General features: G+C 36.8%; 1 protein-coding gene across 4 annotated transcripts in view; it reads right to left on the reverse strand.

Annotated features, from left to right (window-relative positions):
- The window catches only part of LRRIQ1 (leucine rich repeats and IQ motif containing 1), a 170,107-nt gene that overhangs the window by 76,710 nt on the left and 76,690 nt on the right, over window positions 1–16,707 (reverse strand). For 3 of the 4 annotated variants that reach the window (XM_043492630.1, XM_043492650.1, XM_043492648.1), the window contains 4 exons: window positions 6,626–6,715; window positions 5,635–5,756; window positions 4,939–5,034; window positions 4,477–4,562 (listed from right to left, as the gene is read on the reverse strand). In XM_043492630.1, coding sequence (XP_043348565.1) covers window positions 4,477–4,562; window positions 4,939–5,034; window positions 5,635–5,756; window positions 6,626–6,715 — 394 coding nt within the window. The remainder of the gene's footprint in view (window positions 1–4,476; window positions 4,563–4,938; window positions 5,035–5,634; window positions 5,757–6,625; window positions 6,716–16,707) is intronic. The other variant, XM_043492639.1, reaches the window with a different exon arrangement.

Below are 16,707 nucleotides of genomic sequence, written 5' to 3' on the forward strand. Positions count from 1 at the left end.
CTGGACAAAACTTCAAACCCCAGTCATACTTGGATAAATGATTGTGTCACCTATGGTCTGCATGGACTACCTTTAACTGAAATGAACTAGTTTTGAAAATGGATCACATCTCCCTAAACACATAGTTCATTTTTATAGGCAGCTCCATAGACCACTGAGTGATTACAGTGTGGCAAATGCACGGCAATGTAATATTATTTTTATGAAACAGGAATGGGCTGAGCAAAAAATCTGTGTCTTTCCAGTAAAAATCCTCTTTAAAGGTGTTCATTACTATTTTCACTTCCTGGTTGTCATTTTGAGCCATGTGAGGAGGGGCTAGGGAGAAAGAGAGGCAGAATGCCAAGCTGTTTCCAAGACAATAGAAGAGTTAACACAGATTCACTGAGCTGCTGTTGTATGCCGGAGGGGGGTGGCTTCTTTTTTCAACTGAGTCAACTGGAGATTCTTGGGATACAGAGGAGAAAGGTGGTTGACCCATGGGATTGGGGCATACTACTTTCGGACTCACTGGACCCAAGTTAGGGGGCTGTGACTACCATGCAAAGCAATAGGGCTCAAACCCTAGATCATGGCTTGACACTGGCTTGGACCCTTGAACACCACAGGGTCCTAGGAGTGGACCCTAGGTCCAAGCCTGAGTTTGAGAGATTTATGCAGACAGAAGAAGGGTTTGAGTTTGAGCCTGAGTCTGAGCCTGGGTTTACACTGCAGTGTACACATACCCCAAGTGGCCAGTGCATAAGCCAGTCCTGGTCTCACAGGATGGGAAACCCTCCTACCACACTACTCATCACAGCTCCATAAGAAGCAGATATATGGAGAGAAGAAGGGAACAAGTCCCCTCACCAGAGAGCATCAGGAACCCAGGATGTTCATTACAATGCTAATCCCATCCAAGTTCCACTGTGGTAAATGAGTAGGCATTTTAAAGAGGGGTTATGTAAAACCCAGGGCAGATGCTAACTTTCTATTTTGTGGGTATGTGAATATCAGCTAATAAAGCCCTAAGGCAGAGGAAATTGGTGACATTTGCAAGTGACTGGTGACAAGATCACAAGATATTTGTAGTGACAAGACCATATGAGTGGTCCTATGAAACAGCATTTAATAAGTAACTACTGTGTGAATGCAACATCTTCAGTTGAGCAAGATCCTTACCTTAGCATAGCAAGATTTCTCATGAAAAATGTTTTGTTAGCAGGCTGACATTGAGACTTGAGCACAAAAGGATGCCTATTTGTTAATATTCTGTAACTTCCTTGTATTTCGAGCTACTGGAGGTTGCTCATTCTACGGTTCAGCTGACAACTTAATTTTTATTGTATTTTTGTTTGTAAATAATGTATAGAGCAATGAATGGAGATATATTAGAGGTTCTGGAAACCTGCTTCTTTATAGAATATAATTAACGTTGTGTGCATACTTTGTACTTTATCCTCAGATTGGTGGGAATGTCTATATCACTAAGTTAATATTCATATTAAAATAATACTAAGTTTTTGAATGAAATTAGTTGAAGCTATGCCCAGATAAATTCGTTAGTCTCTAAAGTACCACAAGGACTCCTCATTGTTTTTATGTTAGGAAGGAATAGTGCCAAATAACATAACATACAATCTGGAGTTTAAGAAAAGATCAAACATAAAAAAAACCCAAGATATAATCAGGGTAAGGGTAATATTGAGGTGTGGATGACTGTATAGTGGCTGAGGATCAATTCAGAGAAGACAGAAAGGATGTGATGCTGGTTCTTAGGGAAACGAGAGGAAATGATGGGGCTGACAATTGCTTATTGTTTAGAGAGGTTGTTACCTGCCTTTTGTTAAGAGAGGTTAAACTGACAGAAGAGGTTAAACTGACAGAAGAGGCCAAAGGTGTTTTTTTTGTTTTGTTTTTTAAATGTCTGGCTAAGTGATTGTGACCTGTCTCATTCTTAAAAAGGATGTTGACATTGCCAAATATGTTTTTTTACCTCAAGACGAGTTACCGCAATTTGTTCTACATGTGGCTGCATCTTAAGACCACTCATCGCCGAGTAGGGGAGAGTGGCAGCCATACACAGCTTGTTGCAGCTCCCTGATTCAGGGCTGCCTAGTCTCAGAACAAGTTAGAACGGGACTCCTCCAGCTCTTACTTAAGCTTCTGGTCTCGGTTTCACCATGTCCTAAGACCATCCCTGATATTCCCTTTCTGTTTCTCTTCCCCCACCCACACACCCACCCCCATTCCGTATGCTGAGAGGGATGTAGGAGACAGCTATGCTTGTGGAGATTCCCCCTACACAGGGAAAATTTTCTACTGGGATTTTCTGACCAGTATAAGGCCACTTCACATAAGCGGCACGAAGGAACTTTGGCAGATTACAGAAGCCAGACCAGAAAGTTCTGAATGTAGTTGCTTGTTTATGCACTTAATGCTGCTTCTGGCAAGGAGGGATTGACAGCTGTGCTTCAGAGAGTCAGGGATAGCTCGGTGGTTTGAGCATTGGCCTGCTAAACCCAGGGTTGTGAGTTCAATCCTTGAGGGGGCCATTTAGAGATCTGGGGCAAAAAAAATTGGGGATTGTGCCTGCTTTGAGCAGGGGGTTGGACTAGATCTCCTGAGGTCCCTTCCAACTCTGATATTCTATGATTTCTATGATTTCAGTATCTGCACTAGTATCCAATTCAGATCAGGGTGTAACTGAAAATGTTGGTTTTAAGTTAAGCTCTATTTAGATCTGACTACTTTAGAGTCTGCCTCTTTCACCATGCTGTACCCGAGCAATTCAGATGAAGGGAGGTACTTGACCTAACAGCCCCAATACTGAAAAGGGACTGAAGGTGGGGCATTTTCTGTGATGGGGCACTCACTCTGAAAATCAGCGCTCTCCTTTGCCTGGATGGAATATGTGGAAAGGGGATTCCTTACTGGGTAGTCATGGAAGGAGATATCTTGCAACTAAACAACAGGTCAGGTCTATACAGATCTAACAACTCAAATTATAAATTTTTTTAAACTTTTTAAACACTGGTCATGTGCTTAGAAGACTTTTTCAGTGCAGCACTTTCTATAAACAAACAAAACAAAACTCCTCCAATCATCTGAACAAAATGAATACAAAAACATCCAAAAAATCCACTAGAACAACAACAAAAAATAGGATAATTGAATTTGATACTCTCAAACCATTTATGACTGAATTAATCACTACTAATATAAACCAGACAACATATGGAGAAAAGATGATATAACCTAATAGACTTTATTCATTAAAAACGATACATGGGCCACCAAGTTATACATATGTCAAACATTCAGCTGGCCACCAGATATTTATGGTTTTGTGGCTGGACAGTGTGGTGGGGCAGGGTGGGAAACTATAAAGGATTAAACAACAATGTTTTAGCCTCCTGCCCATTGTCTTTTCCTCACCCATAATGAAAAGGTTAATTATATAGTACCTTTTGTTGAAATCTAGAGATCTATGTGTCATAAATAGTCTTAGGTGCTGGTACTTCGCTGGGGGAAGTGGTGGGACTTGCACATTTTTCTTAACTTTACCTTTTTATCTGTAAGTTGTGTTTCCCCTCTTGAGTGCAAATACTCTTGAATTTAAAAAAACCCAACCACCACTTGACACAAAACAGGGATTTCTCATGTTATGTAGTAATGGAAAATGCATTATAGCCAGTAGTGAGAGCTCCAAACATATCACCAAAGATTTAAACATTATTAATGGAAGGATTTCTCAAGACAGCTTACCATGACTAATGAACTTAAAGGTGTCAATCAATAATTAACTAAGATATTTTATCCTTATGATGGACACAAGAGGTGACCATGCAGGGAAGGAATAATTTTAGCATCAGTCAGAAGAGAGAGGAAAGTATCTTCCAAGATTCACAGAATCATCTCTGAAGCTTGAATGCCAAATTATGATCAATTCTAGAGACACCAAAAACTGTGAAACCTTCACAAATGTATATAAATAGCACCTAATATAATCAACAGCAGGAGAACTGAGCAAGGCTATTATAACTTGAGATATTCTTCTGAAGGAAAAAAAAAAATCTAAGCAGCACAAAAATACAGAAATATAAGCTTTATATCTAGAAAAGGGAATACACAGAACACAATGAAACACAGTTCCCATGTCATACACTTGTCAAATATTCCTCTCAATATTCACCAGAGTACTTTTTCAAATATTAATATATTAAACATATAAACAAAATAAACTTCCTTTTATGGTGATTTAATATGTTCATTTCTGAAGCACATTACTCCCCCCCTCATATTAACATGTGAAGCAATCTAAGAAAATACAAGCAAAATTTCTCAAAGTGACAATCTGCTTTCAGATGAAGAAGTAGAGACCTGCTGTTTCCTACATTATATATATATATATATATATATATATATATATATATATATATATATATATATATATATTCTTATGTAACATATATTGTAATAGAACTGTTGACTTACCTAGATTTTTATGACTAGATTTCTTGGATTTCATTTTATGGGCCCGCTTCAGCATTAGCTGTGCAGTGGCAATATCTTTAAAACCCCTAAGGGAAGGTGATATTTTACTATCAATATATACACATTTTCACATATCAACTGCACAGTGTTCTCTCTCTCTCCCCCTCCCCCACACCTTTCACATAGAATACAGCAAGAGCACAGGACATCTCATGTATGATACTCGACATACTGAACTACACAGATGCTTGCAATGCTCGTCTTAAACAGTTAAGAAACTGTAGTTAATTGACTTGGTATCTCACATGCTGGTTAAAAGTTTAAAACAATATTTTTGACATTTAGAAATAAATACCTACTTAACCAGGGTACCTATTAAAAGCCTCTACATCTACAGCTCCTGATGTGTAGAATTCACATTAAAAACAAAACAAAACAAAAATAGGATAGATTTGGACATACCATTCTTCTGAAATTTTCTCTTCTTTTTCCGATTTGAAAAACAATTTCTTTTTGGGTTGCAAGTCAGAGAGATGTGACATAGCTCTCTGACCTGACCTGACAAAAGAATAGCAGAGCAATACTGAAACCTGGGTCAGTAGTAAAAGTATGGTGTGATGGCTTTGCAGCCTTTATTATTCTGCGAACTATTTATGCCTTCTGAAACTCAGAAATAAAAACTTCTATTTTAATACTTCAGGAAGGCTTTATCTTTGAGAGTAATACAAGTTTGCCATCAATTTTGAATGTTTACATTTCAGTTACAATGAATTGTATTTCAGTCCTTTTCTGCAAAGGAATATAGCCTTGTGAGAAATACTTTTAAATTCTTATCTGTTAGATATCTGTATGTTAAGGCCTACATATAATATTTTTTTCGTTAACATTTTATTATTTACATACTTATAGCCTTTTATTCTTATAACTGATATTTTAATTAAATGCACATTACACTACTGCAGACCTAATAGACTGTATTTGTTTTATTCAATTTTAATAAGTGCATTTACTCACAAATCAGTAATTATCTGAGTTACCAATCAAACAGTTGCAAAAAGCACCACAAAGAGGAGTACTAATTACTCTTCCTATGTCTATTCTGGTCCCTGCCAGAGCAGGTACAAGTAGTAATAAAAAAAGCAAATCATTTTGGCTTACCTGGTACTAAGTTGGGTGTTTTCTGATGACAATGAATGTGGTCTCTCATCACACTGCCAGGCTTCATGTGGAGGCCATGGTAAATTAAATGAATTATGATCGGAACTTAGAGGCCTAGCATACTTGTAAGTAAGGGAATATATATTAAAAAAAAAAAGTCAGTGAATAGTATCGTAACTTTGGCCCTGATCCTACAAACGCTTACTCATGGGCTTGACTTTATGCATAGGAGTAGCCATGTTGATTTTAATGAGGCTACTCACATATGTAGTTAAACATGAGTGTGTTTGCAGAGTCATGCCCTTTGTTTGTATTTCAGAGGTATAGTCAAAACATGATAGGTCCATCATAGACCTTATCTTCAATTAACTGAATGCTCTATGGAATATTGCAAAAAAGATGGTGTGTTTAATTATAGCTCAAAAGCAAAAAAAAAAAAAAAAAGTTTAACTCACTGTACATTTACGAATATCCATTATTTGAATCCAGGCAAAAATATTTTAAAGAATACTTTGCATATAGCAGAAGAAAAATGGAAAAAACCTAAAACAAAAACAAAAACACCCCAGAAAGCTAAAACTTCAAAGTTTATCAAATAACTAACAGACATTACAGTTCAATGACCTTTAGCTGTTCTGAAAGTCCTCAGCTGTTGCTATATAATGCAGACTTTAGTATTTTAAAGTACTGTGTCAACGAGCAATTTTTAATCCATTGCCAAATGTGCAGATGAAGCACATCATCTTTTTTTCTTTTTTTTTGAGCTACTGTGAAGTAAAGTGTTGAAAGAAATCCAAAATAAAGAAAAATTTAAGCAAATGAAAGAAAAGCTACATGAAAAATTACATCTGGGGATGAGGAGGAAGTCAGAGGCTTCTAAAAGTAATTGTGTTTTTCAAGTCAATAAATTGAAGTATTAATCACCCCAGTGTAGCATATCCTCAAGGAATGAACAAACACTGAAGACTAAGAAGTTTCCATGACATGTTACCTTTGGCCAGTGCAGCTGGTTTGTGAGCAGCAGTGTTTTTGAAGGGAAGCGGGTGGAATCCAAAGCTAGCCATTCTCTCTCTAAGGCAGCCTGTATGAATGAGTAAAGTCAAATAATGCACTGATAAAAACAGTTTAGTTTAGTTTAGATAATTTCTACAAAGTCTCTTTTAAATTGTCTTGCAGATTGATTCAAATGTGTTCACGTTGTATATCAGGATTGCCACCTGCAATGTAATCACAGTCAAAATTCCGAAGTGCTGCATTGGATTGATTTCTATTATTATTTACTGTTTGTATTATCATTGCATCTAGGACCATGATCATGGACCAAGACCCCCATTGTACTAGGTGCTGTAGAAACAGAACAAAAAGACACACATAAATCCATAATTAATAGTTATTTTCACTTAGCTGTTTCTATCCTCTTCTCAAATTCTCTCCCAACAACTTTGCTAAAATAAGCAAATAAGAGCCACTAAAGCAGAAAACTACGGAGCTAAAAGTAGTTTTCAAATATTAATATAAAGGGCACAGAGAAGCTTGTTAGCTTTTTTTGAACAATTATTATTTTAAATCCTCGTTTGCGTGCCTGATTCTGTCACCCTCTCTCATGTTGAGTTGTACTTATCTGGTGAAGAGTCCCACTGAAATCAATGTGTCAAAATGTGCAAACATTCACTCAAATAGTCCAACTGATTTATAGCCTAATAGAACAACTTGCAAGGGTCGCAGAATCAGATCCTGAAGGGTATCTTATTTTTTCCTAATTTAAAACTCAGCCAGTCTAACTTTTTTCTTACACTTCATTGACTTTTTCTACCATATTTTCTTTTAACACTTTTAAACAAGTGATAGAAATACACATCCCAATGAGAATAAGTAAGTACCTCTAAGAATCTGGCTTCTCTTACTGAAGACTCAGCCACTCAGATTGCTCCTACTTCAGCAGCAAAGAACCTTGCGGTTCATTCTAATCCTACCACCTTTTCCAAAAGCCTCTAATTTATGTGGCTAGAACATCTTTCTCCAATTTATGGAATATTATTAGGTTGCATTCATTTCTGCCTTCATCAGAACTCCCAGTTTTGAATACCTTAAGACATGATTACAGTAATTCTTTATTGGCTAGCATGCTTTACAAGTCTTTGCATAATTTTACATTGGTGAACAATGGGTGCTGCCAGATTCTTTCTGAAGAGGAGATGACAGGTTCATATTTTACCTATTTTGAACAGGTAACCTTGGATGATGGTCAAATACTATACTCATTTTAAAACAGCTCTTATCTATATATACTATATGATGTTGAATCATCATCCTTCCTCCATACTTACTCAAAAATTCCTGAAACAAGGTTTTTCAGAGTTTATAGGCAAGTTTTAAATCGTAAGAACACTTCCAAGTTAGACTTCTTGTTTCTATAACTTCCTTAAGCTTGATAGGATGGAATTAGCCATATTTGGGGTTTAATTTCTTTAAAAATCTAGATCAGATTCTATTCCCTCTTCGTTTATACCTGATGTAGCATCGCTGTCCTTTCCCATTTATCGTTTAATTTCAAGAACAAAGTTTTTTAGGTTTTCCTTTAACCCCCTTCACATCAGTTGCATGTTAAGGAAATATCAGTGTGATAAAGTCAAAACACATTTGCCAGATAAATTTGCCATGCACCTATGACGGTCTCATTCGCCCTCTGTCCACTAATCAACCCACTGTGGAACTTATTCTAACACTCCTAATCAGTGAACAGCTTCAAACCACCCCCCATTTAAAAATAAAAAAAAATCAAAGTGCCACTCCAAATGTGGATTCTGTCTTTGCACTCCACACCTTAAAAGCCACCAATCTGAGATGCAAGATGGACAATGTTTAGACTCAGAAACAGTGACCAATTCAAGGTTTGATAGGTCTATGATCCAGCAGAGCTAGAATTGGGAGCTTCCTAGATTTTCCACACAGAACTTGCTTCTAAGCTTTGGAATGGTATCTCAGGACATCCATCAGACTTTAAAAGTATATACTTATTGTTAGCCTTGTAGTTTATCTGCTGTGGGAAGAGGTTTTAAAGCTAAAAATCTCTTCAATCTTGACAAAAAGAACAATTTTAGAGGGAGTCAAATTTGCGTATTTTTCTTAACATTAAATGAGACTACCAAACATCTCATTTGGAAATGGGTATTAGTTTACAAATGAGTACTCTTCATGCCCTCTTTAATTTGTACTCAGCTTCAATTAACTAGCAGAAAAACACTTTTAATATTCAAATGAGCATCCCTTCATTCATCCTGAGTCCAGTCCTGCAACCATCAGAAGTAGTCTCACCGACACTAGAAGTTCTGCTCCAAAAAGCAGCTGTATAAAGATGATAGCCTTCTTATTCAAAAATCTCCTCCCCCTCTGTTAGTAGTACAAAGTAAACACAACTAAGTGTGTACTGGAGTATATTATTTCTTCTGCATATTTGTCAGGAGACTGGGTCGAAGGCAGTCATGCCTAGTGGCTAGATTCCAATTTCCAGAACCAAGGGTTGAGATAGGACCAGAACCAGGATCAAAGGTCAGAATCAGAGTCAGTGTCCAAATGCCAGGGCCAAGGGTTGAGGCAGTGTTGCAGTCAGGAATCAGAGCTGAGTGTTGGAACTGGATTACCAGAAGTAAGGGAAAGCAGGAGCAGGGCAGGTTCTGAGGGAGGAGCAAGGCAGGGACAGGATGGGAACAAGGCTGGATTCAAGGCAGGACCTGGGCTGAAGCTGTAGAGGAGCAGAGCAGGAGCAGGGGTTGGTGAGAGACAAGCACAAGGAGGCAGAAAGTCTGTGGGCATGTGCATTGAGCAGTCACCAAGCTACAGCTCTTGTTGATCTTCAAAACTGGCCTACTGGCTGCCTCATCCAGTCAGGCAGGATGGTCTGTCAGGCAGCCCAGATGACTCGTTAGGGTGTCAGGAGTACTGAGTAGGCATAGCTGCAGTGTCTTACTCCTGATAATACTGAATTCTACTCAGTCTCTCTTGGGTAATCACAATGAAGCTACTTGTGGTACATAGGCATATTTGAAAGGAGATTCTGCAAAACATTAATGCAGAATAAGACCCAAGCTTGACTCTCACATCTCCGGTCAAGTTTGTAGACCTGGCAGTTTAAGTTTCTACTCTAAACTGAGCTCATTTGCTACAGAAATCAGTCAACAAAAACAAACATAGAAGCCTAGAGAGCCTTAAGATTTGAGGATTTTAGTAACTCAGCAAGAGATTATGAGCTTATTGTCAGAATGGATGGGTGAAGAAGCTCTGTGGCCTGTGGTATGCAGGCCAGACTAGATGCCAGTATGGTCCCTGCCTGGAGTATGGATTGGATCCCTTTGTTTTAGAGATGCATTATTTACCAATATTTTTCTTTGGCTTTTAAATGTATGTTGAAGTCTTACTGTAATTTTTAAATTCAGTTTATACCATTTACTGAATTTTATATCAGTTACTATTTTCATAGTGTTTTCATTTGTTTCACTAATTGTATGTAAAATATAAAATGTCTAAAGCTGTCTGGTAAAAAGAGACACCACAGTACAGAATGGTAAAGCACTATTCAAAGATATAAAAGGTACAGTAACTAACAAAACATTACCAAGACAATTGATTTATCATTAAGATCAGATTTGTTAATATGAAGCACATTTAGTACTACTAAGAATGTACTGTGTATTAAAAATATACTAAAATGTCATTTGCTTTGGCCAACAACAATAAACACATCACTGATTTTCAAAATGTATGTTATTCTATTATGCTTATCCCTAGAGATTTCTACAGTACCAAGCTCAAAAAACTCCTGTTCCTAGTCCTCCCATAAATATAGTACTGAAGTATAACTATCTAAACCAAAAAGAAAAGGAGAACTTGTGGCACCTTAGAGACTAACAAATTTATTAGAGCATAAGCTTTCGTGAGCTACAGCTCACTTCATCGGAGCTGTAGCTCACGAAAGCTTATGCTCTAATAAATTTGTTAGTCTCTAAGGTGCCACAAGTTCTCCTTTTCTTTTTGCGAATACAGACTAACACGGCTGCTACTCTGATATCTAAACCAAAGTTTATACACAAATAGATTTTTCAATAACTTAGTCTAAAAATTAGATCCCAGTACTACTGAGGATATACTCTGATGGAAAAAATGCAAGCTGGGATAGACTAAAGATGTATAAAAAGTAGAAAGCATGATTATATGGACTAAATAAAAAAATTACCAATTCCATTTTTACTAGACAAATGTGTGTATGTTGAAGAGCCTCTGCTGAATATTAAGTATATTTCTGAAACCAAATTAAGTACTTGATTTTAAAACACTAATGTATACAAGTAACTTTATGCATGCTTGCAAATTCCATTCAATGGACCTAACTCACATGTGTAAAGTCAATTATTCATGTACAATTTGCTGCAGGATTATACCCTTTGAATTTTACCTCTAGTTCTATTTGTTTCAGAATAAAGAGTGAAATTTACAAAGCTTCATTTAATGGAGCTGAAGATTTGGAAAAGAAATGTGATTTTTCATGAGGCTAGAGATAATACGTAAATTGGTTGCAAGTTAGGAACACTAGCACATTTTTAAATGACAAAGTAAGTTCTTTATGCTAATCTCCTTTCAGTTTGACCTTTTAACACTAGTTTGTTGGCACGTTTTTCCAAGAAAGAATACACATATATTGAGTATATTCGGTAAAGGTTTGCACTTTCTGATTTACCAGAGTGGGCACAAGAATGTCTAGATTATACCTTCATGCTCAATCTAGCTCATGGAATTCTTTATTAAATACAGTATTTTTTCTCCTCATTGCTTCATATTGCAAGAACTATTAAAATGAACATATATATTATAGTAATAAAAAATTCTTATGCTGTAAGTACATTTTGGTATATCGATTAGATAAAGAACTTCATTCAGTGATTAACTGCATCACATTCTTTCAGCTTCTATGAATGTAATCCTGTGATATTTTCCCCCAGTATTCTGGTATCTCATAAAAGAATTCCAAATGAACAGTGAATTCCTCCACTCCATAGTTTACTACATAAACTTTTCATATATAGCTATTCTTTCTTACCTTTAATTTATTCTTCTAAAATAATCCCAGTATCTCTTTCTAGAGCATTATATATCTTGCTTTTATTAAGTAGTCCTCATTTTTGACTTAATATTTCGAAGTGTAGAGCACCCCCAATTTTAAGTGTTAGTCAGTGGGAGCTCAGCACTTTGCAGATGACTGTCAGCACATAAAAGTATGGAATTCTGCTGAGTACAATTTAAATAAAACTTAATTAAATAATAATAATAAAAACAAATGATGAGGTGGTCAGTGACTTCTTAAGAAAGAAAAGGCAGCGGGTGGAGAAGATGGATGTCCTAATTAATCTTTTATAAAAATACAACTGCATTACAAAAAAAATTAAATTACTTCCATTGGATCCAACGTCCATTGAATGTATGCTGGATTAGGCCTACTGGGAGGTAGAGATTACGCCTAATCATGCAAACATACATCAGAGTAACTTTACTCTTGTGAGCAGCCCCACTGAGATCAATGGACAGGTCTCATGTGAGTAAAGTTATGCACATGGACAGGATTGGACCATAGTCTTCTCCAGGAGCAAAGTGGAGCAGGAGGGTTAACAAAAATACAAAAAACCCAAAACCAAAAAACAAATTAAGGAAAGGTTGGGTTGACAGGAAGGAGAAGAGGGAGGGAAGAGTCTCAAAATATTTAAATAAATCAGCATTTCAAACAAACAACTACGCAAGGGTTCTTCAAGTTAATGTAGTAACCTAAACTCCTGCCTACAAACACACAATAGCTTTATGGCTTCTAAATTCATTTAGCCAGGATTCAGTTATTATAATAGCTTGACAGTTCTTCTTGTTTACAAGTACTAATTATGTCCTAAGATATATTTTTATTAATCCCATAATATATTATGGAATTTCTAGAAAGTAGAGTCAGTTCATTATTATACTGAAGTATTCACTTAAATAGCTACATATTATATGGAAAGAAAAAGAACCTACAAGAGAGCTGTTCAAAATGCTGAATGTTACCTTTTTAAAAGTAGAAAATCCTTTTGACCTCCTCAATCACTTTCTTCCCCCTCATTTAACCTCTTCTCTGCCTACAGTACAGCATGGGTTTGTCCAGAATAATTGTCATATTTGTGTTTATACTGTGCTTCAAAATCAAAATTTGGGAGTGACTGGCTGGAATTCTCCAAATGTAAACAAAGCAATGAAAACAGTTATTCTGACAGTTATTCTGAATTCAGGTGCTCTGTTGGCCTGTGGGAATGACGGTGGCATGAGAAGAATGGAAGGAAAGAGGGCAATGAGTAAAATCTTGTTTTAAAAAAACAGCCTCTCTTTACAGTTTCACAGGCCTACCAGCTAAATCCACTGCTTGTTTTAACTCAAGGCTGTTCTATACTCAGCTCCAGTCTATACCTCTGATTTTGTCTAATCAGTTTCCCTGCCTTCTGCTCTGCCAATGAGATCATTCATCTCCAGTTCCCAATCCTGTCACCATGCCTTTTTCACATCATCTCTAGGCAAGGAATGTCCTCTTCATCCTGATTTTACCACACCGCCATCGTCTCTGCATCCAAATTTCTTTTTTAACATTGATTTTTCCACATGGACAACAAAGAGTGAACAAATAGAAAAATGACTGAAAATTAATCATTATGCTTATCTTCCCCATGCTTAAGTGTTTTCAGTTTTGTATTTAAACTAAATTCTTCATGGTAGAGGATGTCTTCACTTTGTTCTTATACAGAACCAAGCTCGCTGTTGGTCTTTAATAGAAATGAATAACAGTCTAGCTCAGTGTTGAAATAATGCTCTGATTCACAATGCAAGTGGAATACATTCAACAGTGTTCTCAGAAATGTCACTCCCCAAGATGCTGAGGATGAGCACTTTGTTTCCATGCCATAGACTAAAACTTCTTCACCCCATGTTGGCTATTTAGTGGGCTATATGGTTGTTTTCTCTCTTCTTTGGGTCAGGAATAAGGAACCATGTAATGGGGGCCAACTTTGTGGATGATGGAAGTAGAAAAGAGCATACCAGAGAAAAAATTACTGTATTGCCTTTCATTTGGCCAAAAGCTGCAAATTTCTATCCTGATTTCTAGCTAAAATCTCTCTCTGTGGTGTATTTCATTCAATCCTCCAGGACAAACCTTTTCACCACTTAATCTAGCTTTTGTTTTCGGCAAGAATCTTAGTATCTCTGATACAAAGTTCTTCTCTGTAAAGTTAAGTACTTGCAAAAGTTGCAAGAAAACATGCAATTGTAACTTATAGGTTTCCTGGCACAAGAGCCCTGAACTATTCTTTCCCAGTTGTTTATATATTGCTGATTGACTGTGAATGAAAACTGCCCTTGAAATTAGAGATCTGAATTTTTTTAGGGCATTTAAAGTTGTCTTTCATCCCCAGAACTTTGATAAATAAGATTGCTCTACAGGCTAGTTTTCCATAGCAAGAAAGCAACAGGAGTTCTCTTGTATAGCTTAATTTGGAATCAGGAAGCCAAGCATTTAGACATTCAGGACCAGACTCTTGGCTAGTATAAATTCATCTGAATCCAATGGAGCTACACCTATTTACATCTACTGAAGGTGTGTCCTCAGGCAGATTTGCTACAATTTTCATTAAGGGGGGAAGATTTTTAGTTTTTTCAAACAAAAAGATTGGATAAAAGTTGGAAGTTGAGGCAGTATGAATTATGTGTTACAGAAAGTGTACATATTAGGCCTGATACTTCTCACCATTACATTGATTTTACACCTTAGTTCAAACACCTTTTAGTCAGTGGAGTTACACAAGCATAAAAAACAGTGCAGCTAGGTGGATCAGGCCCTATTGTTTTTATAAAAGCTATCATTCGGATACATTTTAAATCAATTTGTCCCACAAGTTCCATCTTTCCTCAAACAGTTCAATTGATGAATCACATACATAGATAGAATCTTAGAATTGCAGCCAATAAGAATAATGTAGCCTTTTTCTGTTGGTTTTACTTTTCCTGATACCTCACCTATTCTATTTGATAGAATTAAGCAGGTAAGCTCCCCAGAAGAGCATTTTAACCTTTGACCAATGCTTCTTCCTTACCTCTGCCATTATTTGTGGTGGAGAAGTTGAGAAAGAGAAAATGAGCGTGTGTGCTTAAAGCAAGATTCCTATAAGTTCTAAAGTTGCTTTTAAAAAACGTCCCTTAGATAGAATCAGAATGGAGAAAGGTTAATACTGTTTACATGCTAGCAAAATGGGTATACACTTTTGTTTGTAGTGGGCGAGCTTGAAGCATGATGACTATCTCTGCCATTGGATATAGAATGCCTGACCAGTAAGAGGAAGCAGGATAGCCTGAAACCAACACTTCAGCTGCCTCTGGTGAATCTGCAAAGGAGATCTCTGTAGTGCAGACTAGTGAAGATGGCACGGAAAATATTCAGCTTTTGGATCTCAAGTTGAGTTTTGCAAGACTGGCAGTTAGAAAAATTTCCATTTGTAAACATAGCACATTTCATAGGTAAATCACTACTAAAATGGCATTTCAGAATGCTGTGTTTGTCTCAGTCATTTTACGAAGTAAAACCACATAGCAAACTACTCTGAAAGCAAAGCAGGGAAAATACGGATCATCAGGATATGTAAATTCAATAAAAATTGTGCAAAACTTTGTGTGCAATACAAAAATAAGGATTACAGAAAAAGGCTATCGCATACCTCTATCTACAAAAATAGGAAGCTTTAGAAACCTGCTATACATGGATTCAGAAAGAACTCTGAACTACTACTACTAACTGATATTATTTTAAAACACTATTATAATTGCTAAAACCAAACAATATTTCCAGCCAAGAAAAGTAGAGAGGGGTGTTGTATGGATTCCAAAGAAATATCACAACAGTGAATTGTTCTCATGGGATCTCAAGAGATTTTAAAGGCATAAGAAAGTAGAGTAATTATTACAGAACATTCCTTTAAAAAAAAGAGTTAATTTAGAAGAAAAGTACAGTTATAGTGGCATAATCCTCTGTATCCCTCTCTTGTAAGTGGACACAATGGAAAAAAGGATAACATTTTGCTGAGAAAAACTTAAAGCAGGACCATATTTGTGAATGCTTGCGCCAAATGTCATTTGCCAAAATGCTTAGAGTAACCTTAGACAATCATTCTAATGATTGGTTTCACTCTTATTCCTATTGCCTGTGTTTTAAAAAAAATAAATATGATTAGGACTGTGTAGAATTAGCTGACTACTCAGTATATGAAGGAGGATGCAAGTAAATGAGTAAAATAAAACAATCTCCCAGAACCTTGGAATTTTTACAAATGAAAACACTCCATACTTAACTCCAAAGAGGTCAAGTCTTATGATAGCGTTACAGAAGTCATTCATGACATACACATAACTTTTCTGCAAAATGTGCTTTGTGCCCTAAGCTTGATAGTGCTCAAAGGAAGTTATGGGTCAGAAGCCAATTCCTACATTTTGTTTTGAATAAAAGACTACAAAGTACAGATGAGTGAACCTCATAAGCTTCAGAGGTTACACTTGGTTCACATAAGCACCAGAAATGCTTGGATGCTTACCCAACCCTTTTTAAGTTCCCAATCCCACCCTCTCAGCAACCTCAAGAATCCCCAGGCTCTTGGCACCTTCAACCCTCCTCTGGAAGGCTCCAAGATCCCCACACAATCTTCCTTCCAAAGGCTCCCAGAATCCTGCTTCCTTCCTATCTCTGATTCCACCACTCTCTACAAGACCCCAACCAGGCCACTGTCCCTACACGTTCCAGATGATGTGTCCACACAACCAAATCTCCCACGCGTCCAAACTTTGTAAATAAAGCTGGGAACTCAAACTACAACAGCTTTGCTAGACTGTTGCAAGACCACAAAGCTTCTGTATCTAAATAATATTGCACTTGGAGTTTTCTCTAATAAACATAACTCAGAGTATATTGACCTCCAGATTTCCAATATGGGAGATCACCACCAGAGAACATGCTACAATTGCTGGGGG

This window comes from Dermochelys coriacea, chromosome 1 (assembly GCF_009764565.3).
Source record: "Dermochelys coriacea isolate rDerCor1 chromosome 1, rDerCor1.pri.v4, whole genome shotgun sequence".
Lineage (NCBI taxonomy): Eukaryota > Metazoa > Chordata > Testudines > Dermochelyidae > Dermochelys > Dermochelys coriacea.